Here is a 19,515-nt window from a genome sequence, read left to right on the forward strand (position 1 = left end):
AGTTACTTTCACATATTCAGCAGACTGACCAACTGTTGAGTTGTGACCTGTTGTCATTGATTGCTTATGGGCTATTTAATTGCCTGGGTAAGAGAATTTCTAATGAAAGATCTCACTTTCTCTTTTTGCAGCAGCAAATCCCTTGCTTTGCTCTACTGCCCGATTCCACTGTAAAAATGGTCTTTGCATTGATAAAAGCTTTGTGTGTGACAGTCAAAATAACTGCCAAGACAACAGTGATGAAGAAAGCTGCGAAAGCCCTCAAGGTAGGCACAGAGTTTTTATTCTATTCTGCAATGGTATCCCAACTCAAATTAACGCGGAACAGGCTCAGCAGAAAATACAATTCTGTTGGCTTGCTCTGAGTTGGCTGGAGCTGCAGTTTCCTCATTCTGCAAATAATGAAGTGTGTAGAGTGTGTGTGTGCGCATTCATACATTTCATTTTCAGTGCTCAGAAGACTGGTATCTTTTTCAGATTAGTAAAAACACATTTTTGCAGGAAGTGCTTATAATCTGTGATCCAGTGCTCACTGAAGTTGCTGGGAATCCATTTAGTAACTTCTGCGAGATGGAGGGACCCAGGGGGATTGATAGTAAAAGTACAGTTGAAAGTGAATCTGTCTATTTACCAGATGAGTAAATCTTGTGTAGTCTTAAAACTTTAGATCCTCACTGCTCAGTTACTTTCTGAAAGGCATGTTTCATTGCAGGACAAGTCTACAGTGAAAGCATTTATTCCTACCCTTCCTTGTTTCTGTATTTAGAGTAAAGGATAAAGGCAGAAGAAAATTTTTGCTTGAAACTTGTGAGAATCTCAAAACACAGTCTTTGATTTGTATTTTTTTCTTTTTAACCTATGCTAAAGTCTACATCTAGTGCTGGATATCTTCAGGGGAGCTGTGATATGCTTCTTCCTAAAGAAAGCAGGGCATGTGAAGAGAGATAGAGCAGGGTATGAAGGAAGAAGTAATGAGTGAAATTGAAGGAGAATGGCTTTAATATATAGCTGCACTGATCATTTAGTCTTTTGTGGAAAAGAAAACAATCCTGAGCTTAACATGGTGATAAATATTCTTGACAACTCACAGAGGAAGAGGGAAGACATGCAACAGTAATGCCAACAAAACAGGGTTTACAGCAGCGGTGTGTGACAATCTCTTCTGTGTCATTCCTCCGCCTAACCTGTGAGCTCTTTCCTGTGGCTCCACATGGAAGGGGTGAAGGGGTCATCCTGGTAAGGCATCTGTGTGCTGAGCTACATTAGAGCCTGGGAACTGGCCTTGGATCAGAGCCTTGGAGAGGGGGTCTAGCCTGCCCCTTCTCTCTGTCTGGAGGGGGGAGGAAAGGGCTGGTGAGGGACTAGCACATGCCGAGGGACAAATTGTTCTTCACTACAGGTCTAAGGCAGCATAATAAGATTAATGTGGGTGGTAAGGTTTTGTGTTGGGTTTCTTTTTCTTTCTCTCTTTTTTAGCTTCTGAAGCTTAAAGCAGCAGTGCTGGTTTCCAAGGTTGGGATGACTGCTTCCTTTGCAGATTAATTGGCTGGATTGCCTCCAGGTTGTTTGTTGTCATGACAATCTGCTTTTGAAAGTGACTATGAGGCGCAGGAGAAGAAAAGAGCTGTATTTCATGAAGCACTTATTCTTGTCTCTATATTTGGTCCTCCTGGAAATGTCAGAATAGAAAGAGGGTTAAGCAAAGTAATTCTGATTATATATATGAAAGAGACCCAAACAAGGAAGAAAGAACTCTTTCTCATTAAGGCAAGAGCATCCATGGTTTGTAGGCTCTTTTATTTAAAGAAGAAAAAAAAAGTGTGAGTATGAGGTTGGGAATGAGGAGTTCCCAAAGTGTAATGCTGGTTGTGGGATGTGATTGGTTTTGCCCTTTGGCAGCTCAGAGCCTTCCTGAATTGCCATTTTACTATCTGGAAGTGGATGATGCTTGCATACCTGTCTTTCAAAGCAATGATTAACGGTATTCAACTCTTCAACTTCCCATCTCAATGTAAATGACATTCCTTCTGGAGTTTTCAGCTATGGGTATGTCTGTCCTGGCTTTGTGTTAATTGGGAGTTAGAGGCTACCGTGGACAGTCTTTATTTTCTCACAATTCTTTCTGCAGCAGATCTAATTACTGTAATTACAATGTTAACATAGTACCCAAGAATCCTGGTCATTAACTAAAACTCAAGTTCTCTGGGTACTTGGGAACAGAGCAAAGCAAATCTGTAACGTGTTATAAAATGAAGATAGAGGGTTTTCTTCCCACTGGCTATGTTATCATGTCAAATGTGGTAGCTTTAGTTCAGTGTAATTGAGTGTAGTCTGACATGTGAGATTGCCCTTGTGTGCTATTTTTCTGTCTATAAATGTGTTGATTTAGAAGTCACTAAGCTTCTGAACCACTGTATGATAGTGTCATTATCACCATTTAACAGATGGGGAAAAGAGGGCATAGATCAGCTAAACAAAATGCTCCCAGAGTGCCATCCTGGCTGGGAGGAGCTGAGCTTCATCCGTGCTTGTCTGCTTCAGGGGCATGTCATTAAACTTAATCAATGTTTGCAAACTGGTTTGAGATACTGTGATAACATGGGAAATAGAAGTGTTAATTATTAATTGATGCTTTGCTCTCCTTCTGCTCTTAGGTATACTGACAAGCTTTTTAAATTACCACCTCTTCCTACTCTTCCATGAACTTCAAAGGTCTCCTTTATCCTGCTGTCATTACTGGAAAGCTCCAGTAGCATATCAGTTTGGTTTGTGTCAGATACTCCTCCGTGCGTAAAGATCCTTTCAACCAAGAAGGGTCACTCTGCAGGCTAGGACAACAGGAATGTGACCTCCTATTGAAAAACATACTGACCCAACTTTGACATGGAACACTTCAAAATGTGCCATCCTTGATTAATAATAGCTTTACTAGCTATTATTGCAATTTGAGATGAGCCTGAAGAAGTGCATTTATAAACATTAATTTCAGTCATAAGTGTTAGCAGACTCATTTGAGAGGAGGGAGACACAGTCCCCAGGATTTAGCTGTGAAAATGAGAGGAAGATCAAATTTTGCAGGACGTGTTCCTGCCCTCCTTTCTCCTTACAGCTTGTTAACTGAGTGTTGCATGTCTTACAAAGGTTTGTATGTCATGGGGAAAGTGCCAGATTAAACAGTGACAATTTAGCAACAAGTCAAAGAATTCTACTCTAATTCCTGACAGAAATTATTTGTAGCTCTTGTCACTGCCATGATAAACTTCAGGGCTGTTCCTTTAATCCCACCCCAGCTAAACTTTGGTCATCTCAGTTTTCCAGCATTGAAGTAGTACGGCCAAATACTTCCCTTTGTCTGGAATGTGGAGTATGCATCAAAGCATGTGGCTGAGTTTTGGGATTGGATGGAGGATATAATTGCTTGGATTATCCATGAGTCGAATATATGAATTGCTCTTTCTAGGGCATTATTCTGGTTTTAACACCAGCAGTGACTGGAAATTTCTGCTCCTGCTCTGTACTTAATGGATCTTAATTCAGTAAGTTCCTCTCCCCCACACACTTCTTTCTCTTACCACTCTAAAATCTCTCCCTATGCCTCGAATTAGCTGACAGTGCTAATCATTCGTAGCATCTACTCTGGGTGTACTCTGCAGGCCTGCCTGTTGTTGGGGGTATTTCCTGTTCTGTGACAGGCATCCACTCAATTGGAAAGGAATTTCTCCTTCTTAATATTTTCCAACAACTGTGTAAATTTGTTCAACTCTTGGACTGTATTTAATTTATTCTCTCAATTGTGGGGTTTTATCTAAATGTGTCCTCATAGTGCTTCTTTCATTAGTTTCTCCTCCATTTTGTACTTAGAATTTAGAAGGCTTTAACACCAACAAAAGCACACTGGATATTTTGATTCAAACGTGTTTTCCTTTTGTGGTCCTTCTTTTCTTTCCATCTAAGTTTGCTAAATACCTTCACTAGCTTTAACCCTGTTGCCTAGGAAAGGGAGTTTTATTGCTGCTAGTCTGTATTCACTCTGTCTGCTGCTGTAGAGAGAGGCTCTTGACTTCAGTAATGTTTCTGAAATTCTAGCTCTGCAGTTGTTTGTAAACTGTACCATTGCATTCGGATTATAAACCAAACGCTTTGGAAGTGTTCAGAAGTTAATTCTTGCCTTGTGCTTCTACAGTGTATTTGGTAGTGTCCACTGTTGCACATGTGGGGTACCTCCTTCTTTTATTTTTTGAATATCTTTTCATTGAATTTGCATTAGGATTTTAATGTACCCCAGCATTCTAAAACAAGTTTAGAAGCATACAAAGTTTAAAAGTCTCTGCCCTTTTCTCTGTAGTATATATAAATTGCTAGTATAAAAATTGTCAGCATATGAAAAAAAAATCTGACCCTGTGTCAAATAAGTGGAAAACCCTTCAAAATATTGACTTACTAAAATCAATTTTTAGGTGATAATATGAATTCTGTAATGGTAATTTCTGTGGATTAAGGTATAGAAAAAGTTGGAAGCAGACTGGCTGTAGAGGTAAGCACTATGGCCATTGCTACTGTTTGCATGATGGCGTTGCAATGCATATTGGATTTTAAAATTGACAGCTAAGTGGAACAGACGTATTCTAAATTTCAATGAAATACCACAAAACCTAAATTGTGAAACGCAAATAGCTCCCAGAACATCTGACTCCATAATGATCTTCTGACTAGCCCTTTGGACATGGTAAATTAAAATTCTGAAATTCCCAAATGCTATGGTATCACTTAAACATCCCAAAGCTTTGTAGTGTGATCCTGGCAGCATACGTTTCCTTTTATTGAGTCTCTCTTTGGCTCATTATCGACTCAGCTTGTACACTGAAGCTCGACTCACAATTATTGTGCATAATCTTAGCCCAGATTCAGCCTGCAGCAGGAATTTAATACTCAGAGGCAGACTGAATAGAAGCAGAAACTTAAGGAAGGATGCAAATAGAATGTCACTGAATGTTTTGTTAAATGAAGGTTTTGCCTGAGCTCTCTAATATCCCATTTTTATAACACTAGCTAGATGGAAATGTTTTTGTCTGCGGTAAATTCTTTCATTCCTGTGTTCCTCTAGTCCCTGAATCCAGGCTTCCTCTTCTTTCCTTTTTTCTCTCCTCATAAGATTATTTATTTGAGAGAGTACTTGTCAAGAAAAAAATGAATCCATCTGCATGGAGACTAATAGGCAAAATGAGCTACAGGAGGCAGATGTTTGTGTTGTTGGTACTGGTAATTCGAGTGACTGGTAAGTCAACCTGTGCATTGATTTCGACAGCACGTGGACTCTGCTGTCTGTGCTGCCCCCCAGGCCAGTCCATCGTTTGTAAAATGGATTGTTCATCACTGGATAGGAACAGCAGATAATAACCCAGGCATTATTGGACACGGGCTCAGACTCATTCAGAAGCATGGTAAGTTCTGAGTGGGACTGAGAGAGGAACTCTTAACTTCACTCTGCATGGAGGCTTTGGAATTAAAGCAGTTTAAAATAGATATCAGGGAATATCAGGGAGAGTTCCAGCCAGCTGGTACAAGTGGATTTGAGTTGCGACGTCTCTCAGCTCCCTGAGCTTGTGAATATGACAAGGTTTTGTTGCAGAACAGGCATATGTACCTGAGGAATAGTCTTCTTTTAGACTGCATGTTGCTCCTGCAGACACTGGCAGAATAATAAAAGACATGCCGCCAAAATGTTACGCTACTCCTGTTTGGAGAGCAGCTGTTCTATTTAGAACAGTATAATGTGGCAATAGACAAGCAATGACTTCAAGTCTTCAGTGGACAACAAACTTACTTAAAAGGGTGTTTGTAGATCTGGGAGGTGTCCATGCTCTTCACCTGATCTCCTACTCAGCCCACCCGTGATGGCTTGAAGCTCCAAATTACCAGCAGGTCATGACTTGGCTGTGTCAAATCTTAGATGAGGTATTGTCACTGGGAGTCACTATGTTTGCCAACAGCTTTATCAGGGATAAAAAGGAAGAAAAATAGGATCTAGCAGCAATCATCTTGACCTGAAAGCAGTTCTTTGGAGATAGTAAGGACGGGGCAGTTACGTCTTGCCTGCAGCTTGTGTTAAGCCTGTTTTGTACACAGACGTACTTCAGAATGCTGATGGTAGCCTTCCCTCAAGGCGCAACTCACTCCCATGATGAAAGTGCTGGTCTGACTGCAGCACCTCATTGGATTCTTGCTGTAATACCGTGATTTTTAAATTTTGTTGTTGTTGCTGGGAATGAAATTGCAGTTCTCAGGCTAATTACAAAAACAGTAGGTGCAGGGAGTAACTATGTATCAGATACTTTTCTTTCAGTCAGTGGCTGATGAGAGGAGCTGGGAATTGAGCCTGCAAAGGCATGGGATTTTCTCACCTGTGCAGAGATGAAATATGAGCTCTTAGCAATTGTGTCCAGATATTTTTACTTTCACTTTGTGACATTTATACCTAATTAACAGTTCCAGAAAGGGGTGATGACTTGAATATCCAGTTTCATTGCCTGTGCTTCAAAACTTCAAAAACAGGTGATAAAATGTCATGCTAGAGAAAAAAAGTGTAAAATAAAGGACATTCTTTTTCCCCATTGATCTTGAGCTCATTAAGTTATCTCTTGAGTTATCATTAGTGAAAATCAGTTACTTTCAAATACATATTCCAAAAGTTTATGGCATCATGTAGGTGTTTGAAGTACACTGTATGTATTGGTATGTCATGACATGTCCTGGCTGCTGAATTGCATTAACTTTTCATGGATGTCATTGTGGTTTAATTGTGCAGAAGGCTTCTGTTGCTGGACTGTAGGTGCCAGCCCTCAGTCTTTCTGGTGTCAATGGAGAGAATCCAAATAAAAGGCCTAGATGTTAATCTTTGACTTGCTGTAAAACAAAATCAGCTCCAGGTAAGGTGACCAAGTGCATTTTCTACAGTTATTGTAGAAAATTATTATAGCATTTGTATTTAAAATGAAACTTTAACTTTTGTTAGTATAGTTTTAGTACTGAGACAACCTTTTTTTTGTTGGAAAATGGTAGTTGTCATAACAAACACATCAGGGAAGAGCCATATTATTTCCTTCATTAAGTTCTGAAGAGCTGCTCTTGCTAGCAGAGTGGGAGTTAGCTTGGCTGTCTCTTCTGTTTCAAGTTCTAGCCCTCATTTATCAGACTAGCCTGCTGCAACCTATAATTCTACTTTCAAGCCCAGCTGGGAGCTGGTCTGTACGACTCTCCCACCAGGTCTGGCCCCATCAGCCCTGCAGTTTCAGTCAAATGGCAAACCTTGTTGTTTAGCCTGATTATTGACATTAATCTTTAAGTGATACTGCTTTAGCCTGGATCTAGCTTTGAGACCTGTGTGCATTAACTGGAGCAGCAAAAAGTCTGAGGTTAATTTATGCTTCAGTGCCTTTGCAAATCTTGGTCTGACATTGTTGTGTTTGTAACCGCTAGTTAGAAATGATTTCCCAAGATGGACTATTGAGGAAGGTGGCTGCATTCAGCAGTTGGCACTGGGACTTGGGCAGAGAGCACCAGTGTCCCTTTCTTTCACTTTAGGAGTCAGTCTGGGTCTTTTGTGCAGCAGTGGAATTTACTAGAAGACCAATTTTGCTGCTCAGACCTGTGTGTGTGGGAAAAACAGATCCCAGCAACGCATGTGTCAGACTTTGGGGTAGGTTTTTTATTTGTTTTCTTGTGGTTTTTTCCTCCTGCAGCTGCCAACAGTAGAGTTGGAAGATGTGGCTCCTAAAATGTCAGGCTGCAACTCTGTCCCCAGCTGAAACTAGTTTTGCACATGGTTAAAATCCGTATCTTTTCACAACTTCAGTTATATCTGGGAATAATTTGTTATATGTGAGCTCTGTCAAAGCTTGTATGTGTGTTCTTACCCAAATGTAAAGCCACAAGCAAAGCCAACATGACTAGGTGTAAAAGCATCTCTATTCAGATGTTGTAGCAGTTTAGTACACGTGACTGACCTAAAGCAGCATGTTTTCAGTGTAGACAGTCCCCTAGAGCAGGGCTACTGAGCTCAGCTGAGAAGTTTTACTGACATTTGCTCAACAAGAATAAATGCAGCGACTCCAGGTCAGCTAGATGTCCCTGTGGCTAGGATCTGTGCTGGTGCAATGCACTTGGTTTGTAGGAAGGAGAGCAGCTAGAAATGCAGAATTACCTTCAGAAATGTAGGTGATCCCAGGAGTACAGGACCTCAATAGGCCTCAGCAGTTTGTGTTTGTTATTTTGAGAAATCCTTGCTTAGAGTAATTCTGTTTTTTCTCTAAGTGGTTTTACTTCACTGTGCTAGCATAGCTACAATTTCACTCTGCCTTACGGAAAATAGGATTCTGTATCATCCTATAGGACAAATAAGGGTATGGAAAACTGAATTGTGGTGGATACCTCACAACTGAGAGGTTATTAATATGAAGTGTATCTACCAGACCTTACTATATCTTCCTGCCCACTCCTTCCAAATGTTGGTCCCAGCCAGGTCAACTTTCTGCAGCTGAAGCTAAAGGTATTTGTTTCTTTATTGTAGGTCACACTTACATTGCTATACCATATGTGTGCTGTATTCATTGTGGAGCATAAATTGCTTCAGGGTGTTTTTTTAAAACCCAAGCAAGTTGCCAGCCAAGGTTCCAGAGAATGGTATTTCATAGTGCCTGATCTAAAACTAGCAAATGAAACTTGATAAGAAAGTGGATTATCACAAAAAAGAAACTTTCTTGCCAGGCTTTAGATTAAGCCAAGATTCACCCTCAGCCAAGCATTTCAGTACCTGTAAATGTGTGAAGGATGAGGCTGTTGAATTCTAGCTTTTCCTTCTTTGCTACTCTTGCATGAAAACTTGTGTCCCAGAGTCTGATCAGACTTTCTGGCAAAGATGGGTACTGTGGATTTTCTTCTGCCTGCTGAAAATTGTGAAGTGAGGAGAGACATCACACCAGTCTTTAGTCTGTGTGCTGTTCCCTGAGCTTGCCAAAGTAACTCATGCTACCATCTCACATTACCAGATTTTTGGTGCTAATTTGCTGTAAAGGATTGTGTTAAAAATCCATATTTATGAGGGATGTTAAAAACCTAAAGCAATTATATGGTTTTCAATTACATAAACATCAACATGCCATGGGAATTAAAAGATGAATAATTAATTTTATGTTTATTTGTAATATAGAGTCTATGCAAACAGTAAAACCCGGAAAACAAACGGGGAGGAGTGTGGAGGGTACAGTGCCATAAAGTGCATTTAGCATCTCTATTCCATTTCAGTTGAGATCTCCAGGTAGGTCTGGGCTGTTAAGGGAGCTCACAACCTGCTGAGTGGGAAGCATTGGGTGCAGAAGTCCTGTTCGTACCTATGCCCTACTGGGTAAGTACTGTTTCCACTAACATGGCTGAAGGTGGGAACAGGGACACTGGGAGTGCCTGTTGACATGCCCTGAGCACAGAGGTGCTCACTGCTACTGGCCTAGTAAATGACCTTGGGCATTTTGGGTTGTATGCCTGATCTCTATTTTACATATGAAAAATACCAAACTTTTAACTTTTGAAAGCTTTATGAAAGATTATAAAGTCATTTGAAGAAAATAAATGTAATGAATCATTTCTGAATATTATCTGTCACCTGAAGTGCACCAGCTAGTCACTGTGGGATCAGGTCATTGGTGCTGAATTACAATCTCTGAAGTTTCAAAGAAGCAGCTTTCAAGGCTTCATTTATTTTAATAGTGTTATTGCACTACAGTAAATGCAGAGATTACCAACTAGTTCTTAAGTGGAAGTAATTTTGAGGATCTGGTGTTTTTGTTAAGAGGTTAGGAAATGTGTTACGCTGCACTAAAACCTATGGGAATTAAAACCTAACTTGTTCCATTTGTTCAACTGTTTTTTCTTAGATCATCATTTCCCTCTGCCTCCTACATGCTGAATAGCAAGCAAACACCAGCCTTGATTTTGATGACTGTGGGGAAAATGCTTTTAGACTTTTTGAGGCAGATTTTTCCATGGCAAATGGTGCTTATGATTTACCCTTATAGGAGAAGACTTAGGACTGCACTTCTGCAGCACAAGTTCTAGAGCTCAGAGGTTTTCTGAACCAAAACTTGAACTGTTGTGTCAGTTCACACTTGAAGTCCATGGTGGCTGGAGCCTTGCTGACTGTTTTGCAAGGAGGTGACTTGGTCTTGGTTTGACAGGAAGGGAACATAATGTGCAATTAAATGGAAGCTCTGCGAACTGGTTTGCACTGATATTTGTGAGAACCCATAGTTGTAGGAATATTGTATGAGAAAGAGAGTGTCCTTACAGTAAGTGACTGTCAAATTTAATTTTCTTTTTTCACACTCTAGAATTAAAAAACAAAAAGCATGTGACTTCAGGAAAACAGAGCTGTGAAGGAAGTTATATCCTTGTTTGGTAACTGGATGTCTGTGATCAATCAGGAAAAGGGGGATGAAAAAACCATATGTTCCATTGAAAAGTGAACAAATTTCAGGCTGATTTTTTATCTTGTTTTTACTTGTTGTTAAAGCCGAATTTGTCTGACCAGATTGGAACAAGTGTGTTGGTGATAGGTTAGATAGGGAGGTTCTTCAGAGATGGGCTCAGACAGCAGGGTGGCTACATGGCTACAGCATGTATGAGAGGAGGAAAGCAACTGTTCTGATAAAAAATGAGACCTGGTGGCAGTGAGCAGAGCTTGGCATGCAAATAGGGGATGGACATCGTACGTAGAGGCATAACCCATGCTTCTCCTTTTTTTTTTTTTTAATTTTCAATTTCATTTTATGAAAGGGTCACTTGGCCATACTCTTGTCAATTACTATTGTGTGGGAGCCAGCTCATATAATTAGGACTGAGATGGTGGTAACTGTCTGCTCATGTGCACACATGATCGGTTTTGTGATTAATTATCTGCCAAGGTTTACATTCCTAAGTCCAAATTCTTGCTTTTTTCATTGATCGCACAGCACAAGTGTGATTGAATCACTCAGTGTTTGCAGAAGCTACTTCTGGTCTCTCCCTTGTTTTCCAGACTACCTTTTCCACCCCTTGATATGTAAATCCCAGAGAGCTGATGATTAGTTGGCAGCCATATGAGATTAAATTCTAGGCATGACTGATAATTGCAAGAAAATATTCAGAGAGTACCTTCCTGGCCAAAGTGGATGTAATTCAAGACTCTGTATGTGAAGGAGTGCTGGCTGGAGGTGCCTGAGGAAACGTGCAGACGTGATATTGTGAGCCTGCATTTTGGAGAGATGTCACAACAGATGCCTTTGCAAGCTATATGAACTATATGGCCCATCTGAGGTGGAAACCAAGCAACATGGAAAAACACTGTGCAATGACTTAACCTTCAAATAATGAATTTCCCAGGAAGGTACAGGAATGCTTTTGGTCTGAGTCTTTCTTATCTGTACATCAGTAATATGATCAATCTTTCCAGAAAGTCTGGTGTAAATACAGAGTAGAGGAAACATACTGAACCTGTTTCTCCTGTTTCTGTGCTCTTTCAATCGTCATTTCACCCTCACCATATTCTCTACTTTACCTTGTTGAAAAACTTTTTAAGAAATTTGTACTTCCCCATCTTTTTTTATTCTTTCCCTTTTTTTTTTTTAATTGCCTTCTTTCCCATAAGCCACTGGGGACTTTTCCTCACTTGTTTGTGTTGTTTGTTCTTTCTGTCTTCTTTCTGTCTTCAGTGTTTGTATCATGCTCTTTCTTTATGTGTTTGTTTTTGGCTTTTCTAGAGGTATCAAATAAGAGGAACTGTGCATTAAGCCATACCAAGACTTCACTCTTCTACCTACAGTTAAAACACTACAAAGCTTCATTGCCCTATTCTGGTAAATCTCTCCTACTCAAACATTGTTCCAGTGTCACCCTGGAGGGTTAGAAGATGATCTAAGCTTGAAACACAAAGAAATACAAAAGAACCCTCAAAACCCATATGCAGGAGAAATCATACATCTCCCTGAGAAGGCTGGGTATACATTTCTTTGTGTTCCATCTATGGAGCACATCTCTCCAATATGATTGCCAGACAGAGGCCCTCTACAACAACATTGCCAGCTGTTAGTATTCATAGCAATTGTGTGTTTCTTGATGGTAATTTCAACAGAGATTTAATATAAGTTTAGGGGTGTCTGCAGTTCACAATCAGGTGAGAAAAGGAGTCAGTTTCTACTCCGGTTGTGCTAAAGCTGTTAGAGCAGGAATTTCCTTTCTGCCTATTTTACCATATGATTTGTACTGCCTATATTTTATGGCCTTGATTTACAGTGTGTGTCATGAGTATCTCTGATGCTGCTAGCAGTTCTCTGCCTGTGGTTTGCTAGGTGGGAGCAGTGTCCTGATGCTTTTGACATAAGGTGTGTGTGTTGGCTGCAGGACATTCCCCTTGGACACCGGAACCAAGCCCTTGCAGTTGGAGGTGGGGGGATTGGTCTTGAAAGAAGTTACTGCATTAAACATCTGCTAGAGGAGGAAGTTTCCACAAGAACCGGGTGAATAGTCCATTTCTGGAGTGCAAACTGGGGGCAACCCTTTGCCCAGCCCCCTGCCAAGCACAGCACGTAGCGGCAAACAGGGCATTGCAGAGGTTGGCGTGCAGAGCAGGAACTATTGTCCACTCACATAATAAAGGGGAGGAGGGAGAGGAAGCCTTTGCAGCTGGGTTGATTGCAGGCTGCTGACAGCAGTTGTCTGGAAGTATTCCTCACTGTTGTGAGATCTGTGAGTGGTGCTTTAGAGAAAAATCTCGGCTGTGTCTTAGATACTTTTCAGCCACAAGTCTTTGTCATGTGCAACAGGGTGGGGTTCTCTGCTGCGCTCTTTGCTGCAATTTTTGGTTCTGGGAGTTGATTGAAGAGAGGGGAGGGAAAAAATTAATCAGACTTTTTCAATTCCTTCGTTTCCAGGGGCTGCAAGGCTGCCTCTCCAAAACCATTATATTACTCTTATGGCAGTTGCCTCTGGAATTGCAATTACAACATATTCTGTCTTCTCTTGGTAGTTAGGAGGGGCTGCTTTAGCTTTTTCCTTTTTCTTTCTTTTCTTTGCTATACCTTTTTCTCTTCTACTTTTACTATGCAGTGAGAGAGCCAGGGAAATGAAGAGGGTGCCGTGCACCTCTGCCCTTTTCACATTGAGAAAGGAATGTGTTTCTCTTAAGTATGCTATGGCTATGTCCCAACAAGAAAGCCAAAAACTATGAAGTGGATTTTTTCCCCAAAGCATCTGTTCAGATAGATGCACAAGTAAGGTCGACTTTTAGTAGGTTCTGTGCTTTTAGGCAAATTTGAAAAGATCACTCTTTTTATGTAAAGTCAATGTGTTTTTTTTTAAGAGGGAAATAATGAAGCGCCACAGATAACTTTACGCAAGCAAAACTTCTCCCAGCTGGAAAGAACTCTGACTTTAGAAGATATCACACAGTCTTTATTTATTTTCATTTATTTCCTTGTTAGAGGCTTCAAAGAGGATCTCCATGGCTTGACAATTCAGTTTGCCCTGTCCTGCACCACTCTGCCATATTTTCTTCAGTCTAAGTTTCAAGGCCTTGGGCTGTGAGGATTTAATTACTGTTTCTGGGCAATTATTGTACCTGCAGCTCTCACAAAATGTTTTCCTGTTCTAACTTCACCTCTGCTCTAAAGCCAAGTAAAACTCTTCAGGTATTATGTAGCCTGTGTGTTTTCTGGGCCTCTACACAAGCCTGTAATGTGGGTCATTTATTACAGGTACAGAGTGACTCTAACCTTTACCTTTCCTTTCTCTTTTGAAAGCAGAACAAACTCTCTAGGTCTTTGATTTCGTTTGATCGGGTAGTGAAATTGTCTGAACTGTTGTGGGTTGTCTCACTTTGAGACAATTTGGAAGGGGCAGAGACGTTGGACGTAAGTCTCCTCCCTCAGATTCAATACCCCTGGTTTCTCCAGTACAGAGAGAGAGACCAAATACGCCCTGATGTAAGTGAAAAATAACTCTTTATCAGGAAGAATGCTAAGAAAAGTACTGATAAAACTGGGTTAAAACAACTGATGAGGAGAAACTTCCCAAGCCCTGCCCACTGGACCAAATTGAGATAGCAGCCGGCCTTCCCCACCCGGAAAAACACACGTGGCCACAGCACAGAGACCAGATGTCCACCCTTCCACGTGGTTCACCTCCCCCATGCACAGAAAAATTTGGCAGGAACAGTTGGAGAGTAAGCGCTGGCAGGAAGCAACGGATAGCTGGGATTCAATACCGGCTGGTGCTTGTGGGGTGCTGGAGCGAGGCTGCGGTGCTGGAACAAGCAGTTTGAGCAGGGCTGCGGATCCCTCAGGTGACTGGAAGGACCCTCAAGACACATGTTGGATCCAGAGACAAGACTTGGTTGTTGCGATTTCGGTGTTCGTTGGTCGAAGTGGTGGTTGTAGTCCTTTATGGATCATCAACAAGAGATTAATTCCTTCAGGCCAAGTGTGAGTTATCACAGCTGAGTCATCTAGAAAAAGAAGGAAAAAGAAACATGACCCCACCTCAAAGGCTTTGCTTCCTTCCTTATCTTGTTTAATACTCAGCCTGTAGCCTGAGGTGTGGGATGTGCCCACCTTCAGCTCCTGGCCCGGGTGGCCACTCTGCAGTTGTTAGCAAAGCACACATCAGCAAAGCACAAAGCTGATTGAGCCATCAGCACCAGTAGTCCAGTCTGTTACAGCACCTGGGCGGTCACTGCAGGTGGTTGAATGTTTGAATCATTAATCATTAGCAGTTCAGTCTCTTTAAAGAAGGCAAAACACCAAAAAGCCATATTTGGAGATATTAAAAGGTGGATACCAAAATTTTTGTGTAACCCAGGACGCGGGTGAACACCGATGCTGAGATTAGAGAACTCTGCCCTACGCTGGGCTGCTTCCACTCTTTCTGTGATGTGTGGTAAAACTGCTGTTTGGCTGATGTGGTACAGTAAATGTGCTCCCAGCTTTTAATGAACACTCCATCCCATCTGCATTTTTTAATGAAGATCTCGTGGACCAGTTCTTGCTGAGTCTTGTTAAATAACTCTTGAAAGAAGATTCTCATTGTCCAGAGGTAGGATCATGTAGCTCTGAGCTTGTCTTTTGGCTTGTTACTTTTCCAGTGGTTAGATCAAGCTGCATTCAGGCCCATTTTGTTATTAGGAAGTTATTAAACTATTGCTCTCTGGCTTCATCTTCAAACATCAACCTTTTTATTGACATTTTATGTGTGGTTCCACCTGTCCTGATCTCATTCTCTCCTCTGCATTCTATCTGTTGCAAGTTTCCCCCCTGCCACAAGTCGCATGTGTTTGCATAGGTGCTTCATTTCAGAGGAGTACAGGAGGTATGCAGATGTTATGACTTCATTTTTTATTAATTATTATACTGTTTGGTCGTTTTTGATCTCTGGAACTCCAAACAATGATCAAATAAGGATTCTCTTTCATTTTTCTTGGCATTAGTTTCTCTCTCCATGGATGGAAGTGACTGAGGTTGATTTTCGCAGAGTTAGTGACTGGTAAATCATATAAATCCATCCTCAATCCAGCTGGATTGATTACCTGTTTCTGGTTTTGCTGGATGTCAATTTATAAACCATTCTTTTGCCCTTTATAGTTTACCTTTAGTTTCAGGCTGAAAGTGTATTTTGTGGTCCTGGGTGTAAAGGTTTGGGGGTTTCCTCCTTCCTATTTTGCTTGTTCCTTGGGTAAGATCCAGTTACTAGTGGTGAGGATGGAGATGCCCTGATGAGCAGGGAGGGGAGGGGGGTCCTGGCATAGGGAATGGCCCAGACCCGCTGCAGGAGGGGAGCTGTGCCTGGTGTCCAGCTGCTATGCAGCTCTGCTGCACCCTCAGCAAGTGCTCAACAGTATTTGTTTTCTGAGGCACTTTCAAGCTGCATGAAGATGATTTCAGGCAGCAGCAAAGCATTTTATTTGCCAAGTACTGTGTGAAACATCCAGAAAACAGATCTGGTTAGGAGTCCTTACATGAGAGGGTAGAAGAAGAAGAGGAAGAAGACAATTGTGCTTTGAAACAGCACCTCTTACAGCTTACTATGTACTTAAATCTCTCTGCTTACTGACTTGTTTCCATTTAATATCTGGGTATAATTAATATAGTTTTATAAACATGTATAGAAAAACGGTAATATAACTTGAGGGATCCTGTTCTTCAGAGTATTATGTGTACTGCTTTCTCTGGCAATTCCTTCTGCAGAGAAGTTTATATGCAGCTTCAAAGTACTTACCCTGCTTAAGAACATTGTTAAGTATCTTAATTAGCTTAGAAAGTGTTCTGGGCTCTTTTGTGCTTAATTATATTTTAAAGATATTTTCTGTGGTGAGGCTTCAAAGTGACATTTCTAGAATTCTTTTGACTGTGCAAGTGGGCTGTCATATTCTCCAGAACTGTGTAAGCTACTGTTCATATTTTTTTACTTTCAGAACATCCCATTAGATGAGATGAGGTTTTTGCAGATTGCCACATGGCCAAGCCTATTATAGGAAGAGGGAGGGAGAAGACTTGAGGGAAGATGTATCTACTGTACTGGTGTGGAACATCTTGCCATGCTGCATATGTCCCCATTGTACATGGCCATAAGAAAAAGACATAACCTGCCCAGATGCTGGGCACAGGGAATATAAACCCCATCCAGAGCCAGGGTCCCAGCCAGGGATGCTGTGCAGGCCCCATTCAGTCCTCAGTTCTCTGCACCACTTTGTTTTATTTCTATGCAGTTGGCATGTTCCTCTTCATTAAAATCCATTGCTGGAAGAATCTGCTAGAGTGTCACACAGAAACTTCTACAAGTGTGTAGACATCAGAAGCTGTCTGAGGGAGTTCAGCAGTGTAGAAAGGGGGATCTCTTTGGCCACAGTAGTGAAGTCCATAAGAGTCCCCCTTTTTCTTTCTTCCACTCCACCAGTATCTCTTAAAACTTCCAGTTGTTGCTGCTGCTTGTTAAAAGGCAGACCCCTGGTGGCCTAGTGGTTAGCGTGCAGGACTTTCACTGCTGCGACCACGGGTTCAAATCCCGGTCTCCTGGCCTGATGGAGGTCGTTAGCCCTGTGAGGCCATCCATCTATGAGAAGGACACTCTAAACAAACCTACGTCCTGAGGACCTCACTGCCATTGTCCAAGCTTGCTTGGCCCCGGCAGATGAACCTTAGGATTAAAGGGTGGGCTCAGTTCAGCGCAGGCTGTGTCTCACCTAAAAAATCCATTGCGCAGGCTGGAAAGGTAAAAGACCTTTCCCCAAATCTTCGTTCGCGAAGATGGGCCATTATTATTATTATTATTATTGTTAAAAGGCATTTTCATTCTATCATTTGTTGCTCCTGCTCACATTAATTCTCTGGTAGTGCTGCACCGGTCCTACCTCACTTCTGGTGAAAAGCCTTTCCTTTGCCCTTCAAGCAGAGGGCCTGGACGTGCAGGCAGTTGTTCAGGAGTCTTCATTTGCTGAGGCAGGGGTGCTCTGCTGAAATGTGAGAGTACATTAGCTATTGTACAACATGAAAAGGAGAGGTTTTTGCATGCAGTGGTTATTCTGAAGGCTTTTCTCTCTCTGGCGAAAGTGCTGTGCTGTCCCCACACCAGCTTATTTGGCAGTTTCTGGTCAATCTGAAAGGGATGCAGCCTGTTAAACAGTGTCTCTTAGTGGCATGAGAAGTCCATTTTTCTGCTGGACCCTGTGAGCTTGGCAGTTTGGTGTCACCCTTCTGGTCAGTTTTCCCACCTCTGGTGGTAAATAGTGTGTGGTAAAACTGCTGTTTGGCTGATGTGGTTTTAGTTGTGTTGGTGGAGAAGTGGTAGTGGGATAAGTGGCAAAGAGGTACATGTGGGAGACGAGGTCCTTTACCACTAAGAAAGGAGAGGAAGGGGTCTGTTCTATGACAGTAAAGTGTGAACAAGAATGTCTGCAATCTTCAAGGGAATGCATTTTTAGAAGAGTGTCAACCTGTCTTTTCCCTCTTGATTTCATGCTGCACCTTAGCCATATGTTCTGTCAGCCCTGGAGAAAGCTGCTGCTTTTTCTTGTTTCACTTGCTTAGCTAAGGTTATGAATGTTCATTCCTTGCAAGGACAAAACTCCTGTCTGTTGTCATTTAAAAGCATTTACTGTTATGAATTATGATGCCACCTCTGCTCTGCCCAAGTGGGCTTTAAATGAAGCACAGGTTTGGTTCATCAAGGGAGAACTGTCACCACAGCAGGAGACCTTAGTGTTAATGTAGCGCTTGCTCCTACACGGCAGAGTGAGTTTCCCATTCTACAGACTCACTATCATTTCATACAACCTACCACTGCATCTTGTGCTGTGTTACTTAAAATATACATTTTTAAAATGCTTCATACAGACTTACAAAGTTCAGGTTGTTCAGTCTGTCTTCTGTTTGGTACATCCTACTTTCAGTTTTTCCTTGCAAACTAGCAAAAGCTTAATTCAGTACAACAGCTTGCTCAGGAAAGTCCAGAAGGCAAAATGGGAGTCCTAAGAGCTCGCACAGAGAATCTACTTTGCTCTCCATGAATGCCTAGTGCTGTGATATTGGCACTTCTTATGGTTTTAGGTACCTTTCCAGAGGAATTGCATTGAGGACAATGGGGCACAGACTAAGATAAATTGCAATCTGAGTGCCGTGAAAAATGCCAACAAACTGCAAATCAAATATTGACATTTAAAATACAGGACTGTATTTCAGTGAGGACCTTGTGATTTCGTCTTAGATAAAGCCTTGAATATTGTGAATCTTCTAGCGTGGTGGTGTGGCAGTGTTCCTGTTAAAAGTGAGCACTTGGCTGCATTCATATTTCTGCTGTTGGCAGTAGCATTGTTCTTCCCCTTCTTCCTCTCTTGCACTGTCACAGGCATCTTGGGAAACTCATTTTCCCTAATCCTGTGTTTGCCTCATGAGACCCGATGAGCCAATAGCTTGAGAATAAATTGCTGTAGCAATTGCGTTCATAAATATCATAAACAGCCTCCTTAAAGTGATGTTTGATTACTTAAGACAAAGCTTTCAAAACATTGAAACAGTTCAAAATAACCATTTGGCTAAAGCAATAAAGTTTCATTTTCTATGTATTTATTGCCCTTTTCAGACAAGAAGCCTGTATTAAAAAGTAATTAAATCTGCAACCCAAGCAAGGCACAGAAAAAATTTAATGCTAATGCAGTTTTTTCATTTTGCAGATGATTGTTGCCCACTCACATGCACACAAGTATGCACATCATTAACACTGACAAAGAGCTGACTGTTAACTTTGAAATTCTTGGTTTCCAGGAGTTTATTTCACAATCTTGTTATGTAAATGTGGTTTTGTTAACTTGCACAGTTGCCATGAGGTTTGGTGTCTGTCTATTGAACTGCATGAGATGCATCCACAAAAGCTAGGTATAACTATCTGCTCTGTTGAAAAAGAGCCATGTTGCTTTGATTTATAATTAATCTTTAAGACTTTAAA

General features: G+C 41.3%; 1 protein-coding gene across 2 annotated transcripts in view; it reads left to right on the plus strand.

The window, feature by feature from the left end:
• Nucleotides 1–19,515, plus strand: part of LDLRAD3 (low density lipoprotein receptor class A domain containing 3) — a 74,987-nt gene that overhangs the window by 21,173 nt on the left and 34,299 nt on the right. For both annotated transcript variants that reach the window (XR_003537397.1, XM_027704011.1), the window contains exon 3: nt 132–266. Coding sequence is in view for 1 of the 2 variants with exons in the window: in XM_027704011.1 (XP_027559812.1) it covers nt 132–266 (135 nt within the window). In the remaining variant the exon portion in view is untranslated. The remainder of the gene's footprint in view (nt 1–131; nt 267–19,515) is intronic.

The sequence above is a fragment of the Neopelma chrysocephalum genome, unplaced genomic scaffold, assembly GCF_003984885.1.
Source record: "Neopelma chrysocephalum unplaced genomic scaffold, ASM398488v2 Primary Assembly neopelma1_24, whole genome shotgun sequence".
NCBI lineage: Eukaryota > Metazoa > Chordata > Aves > Passeriformes > Pipridae > Neopelma > Neopelma chrysocephalum.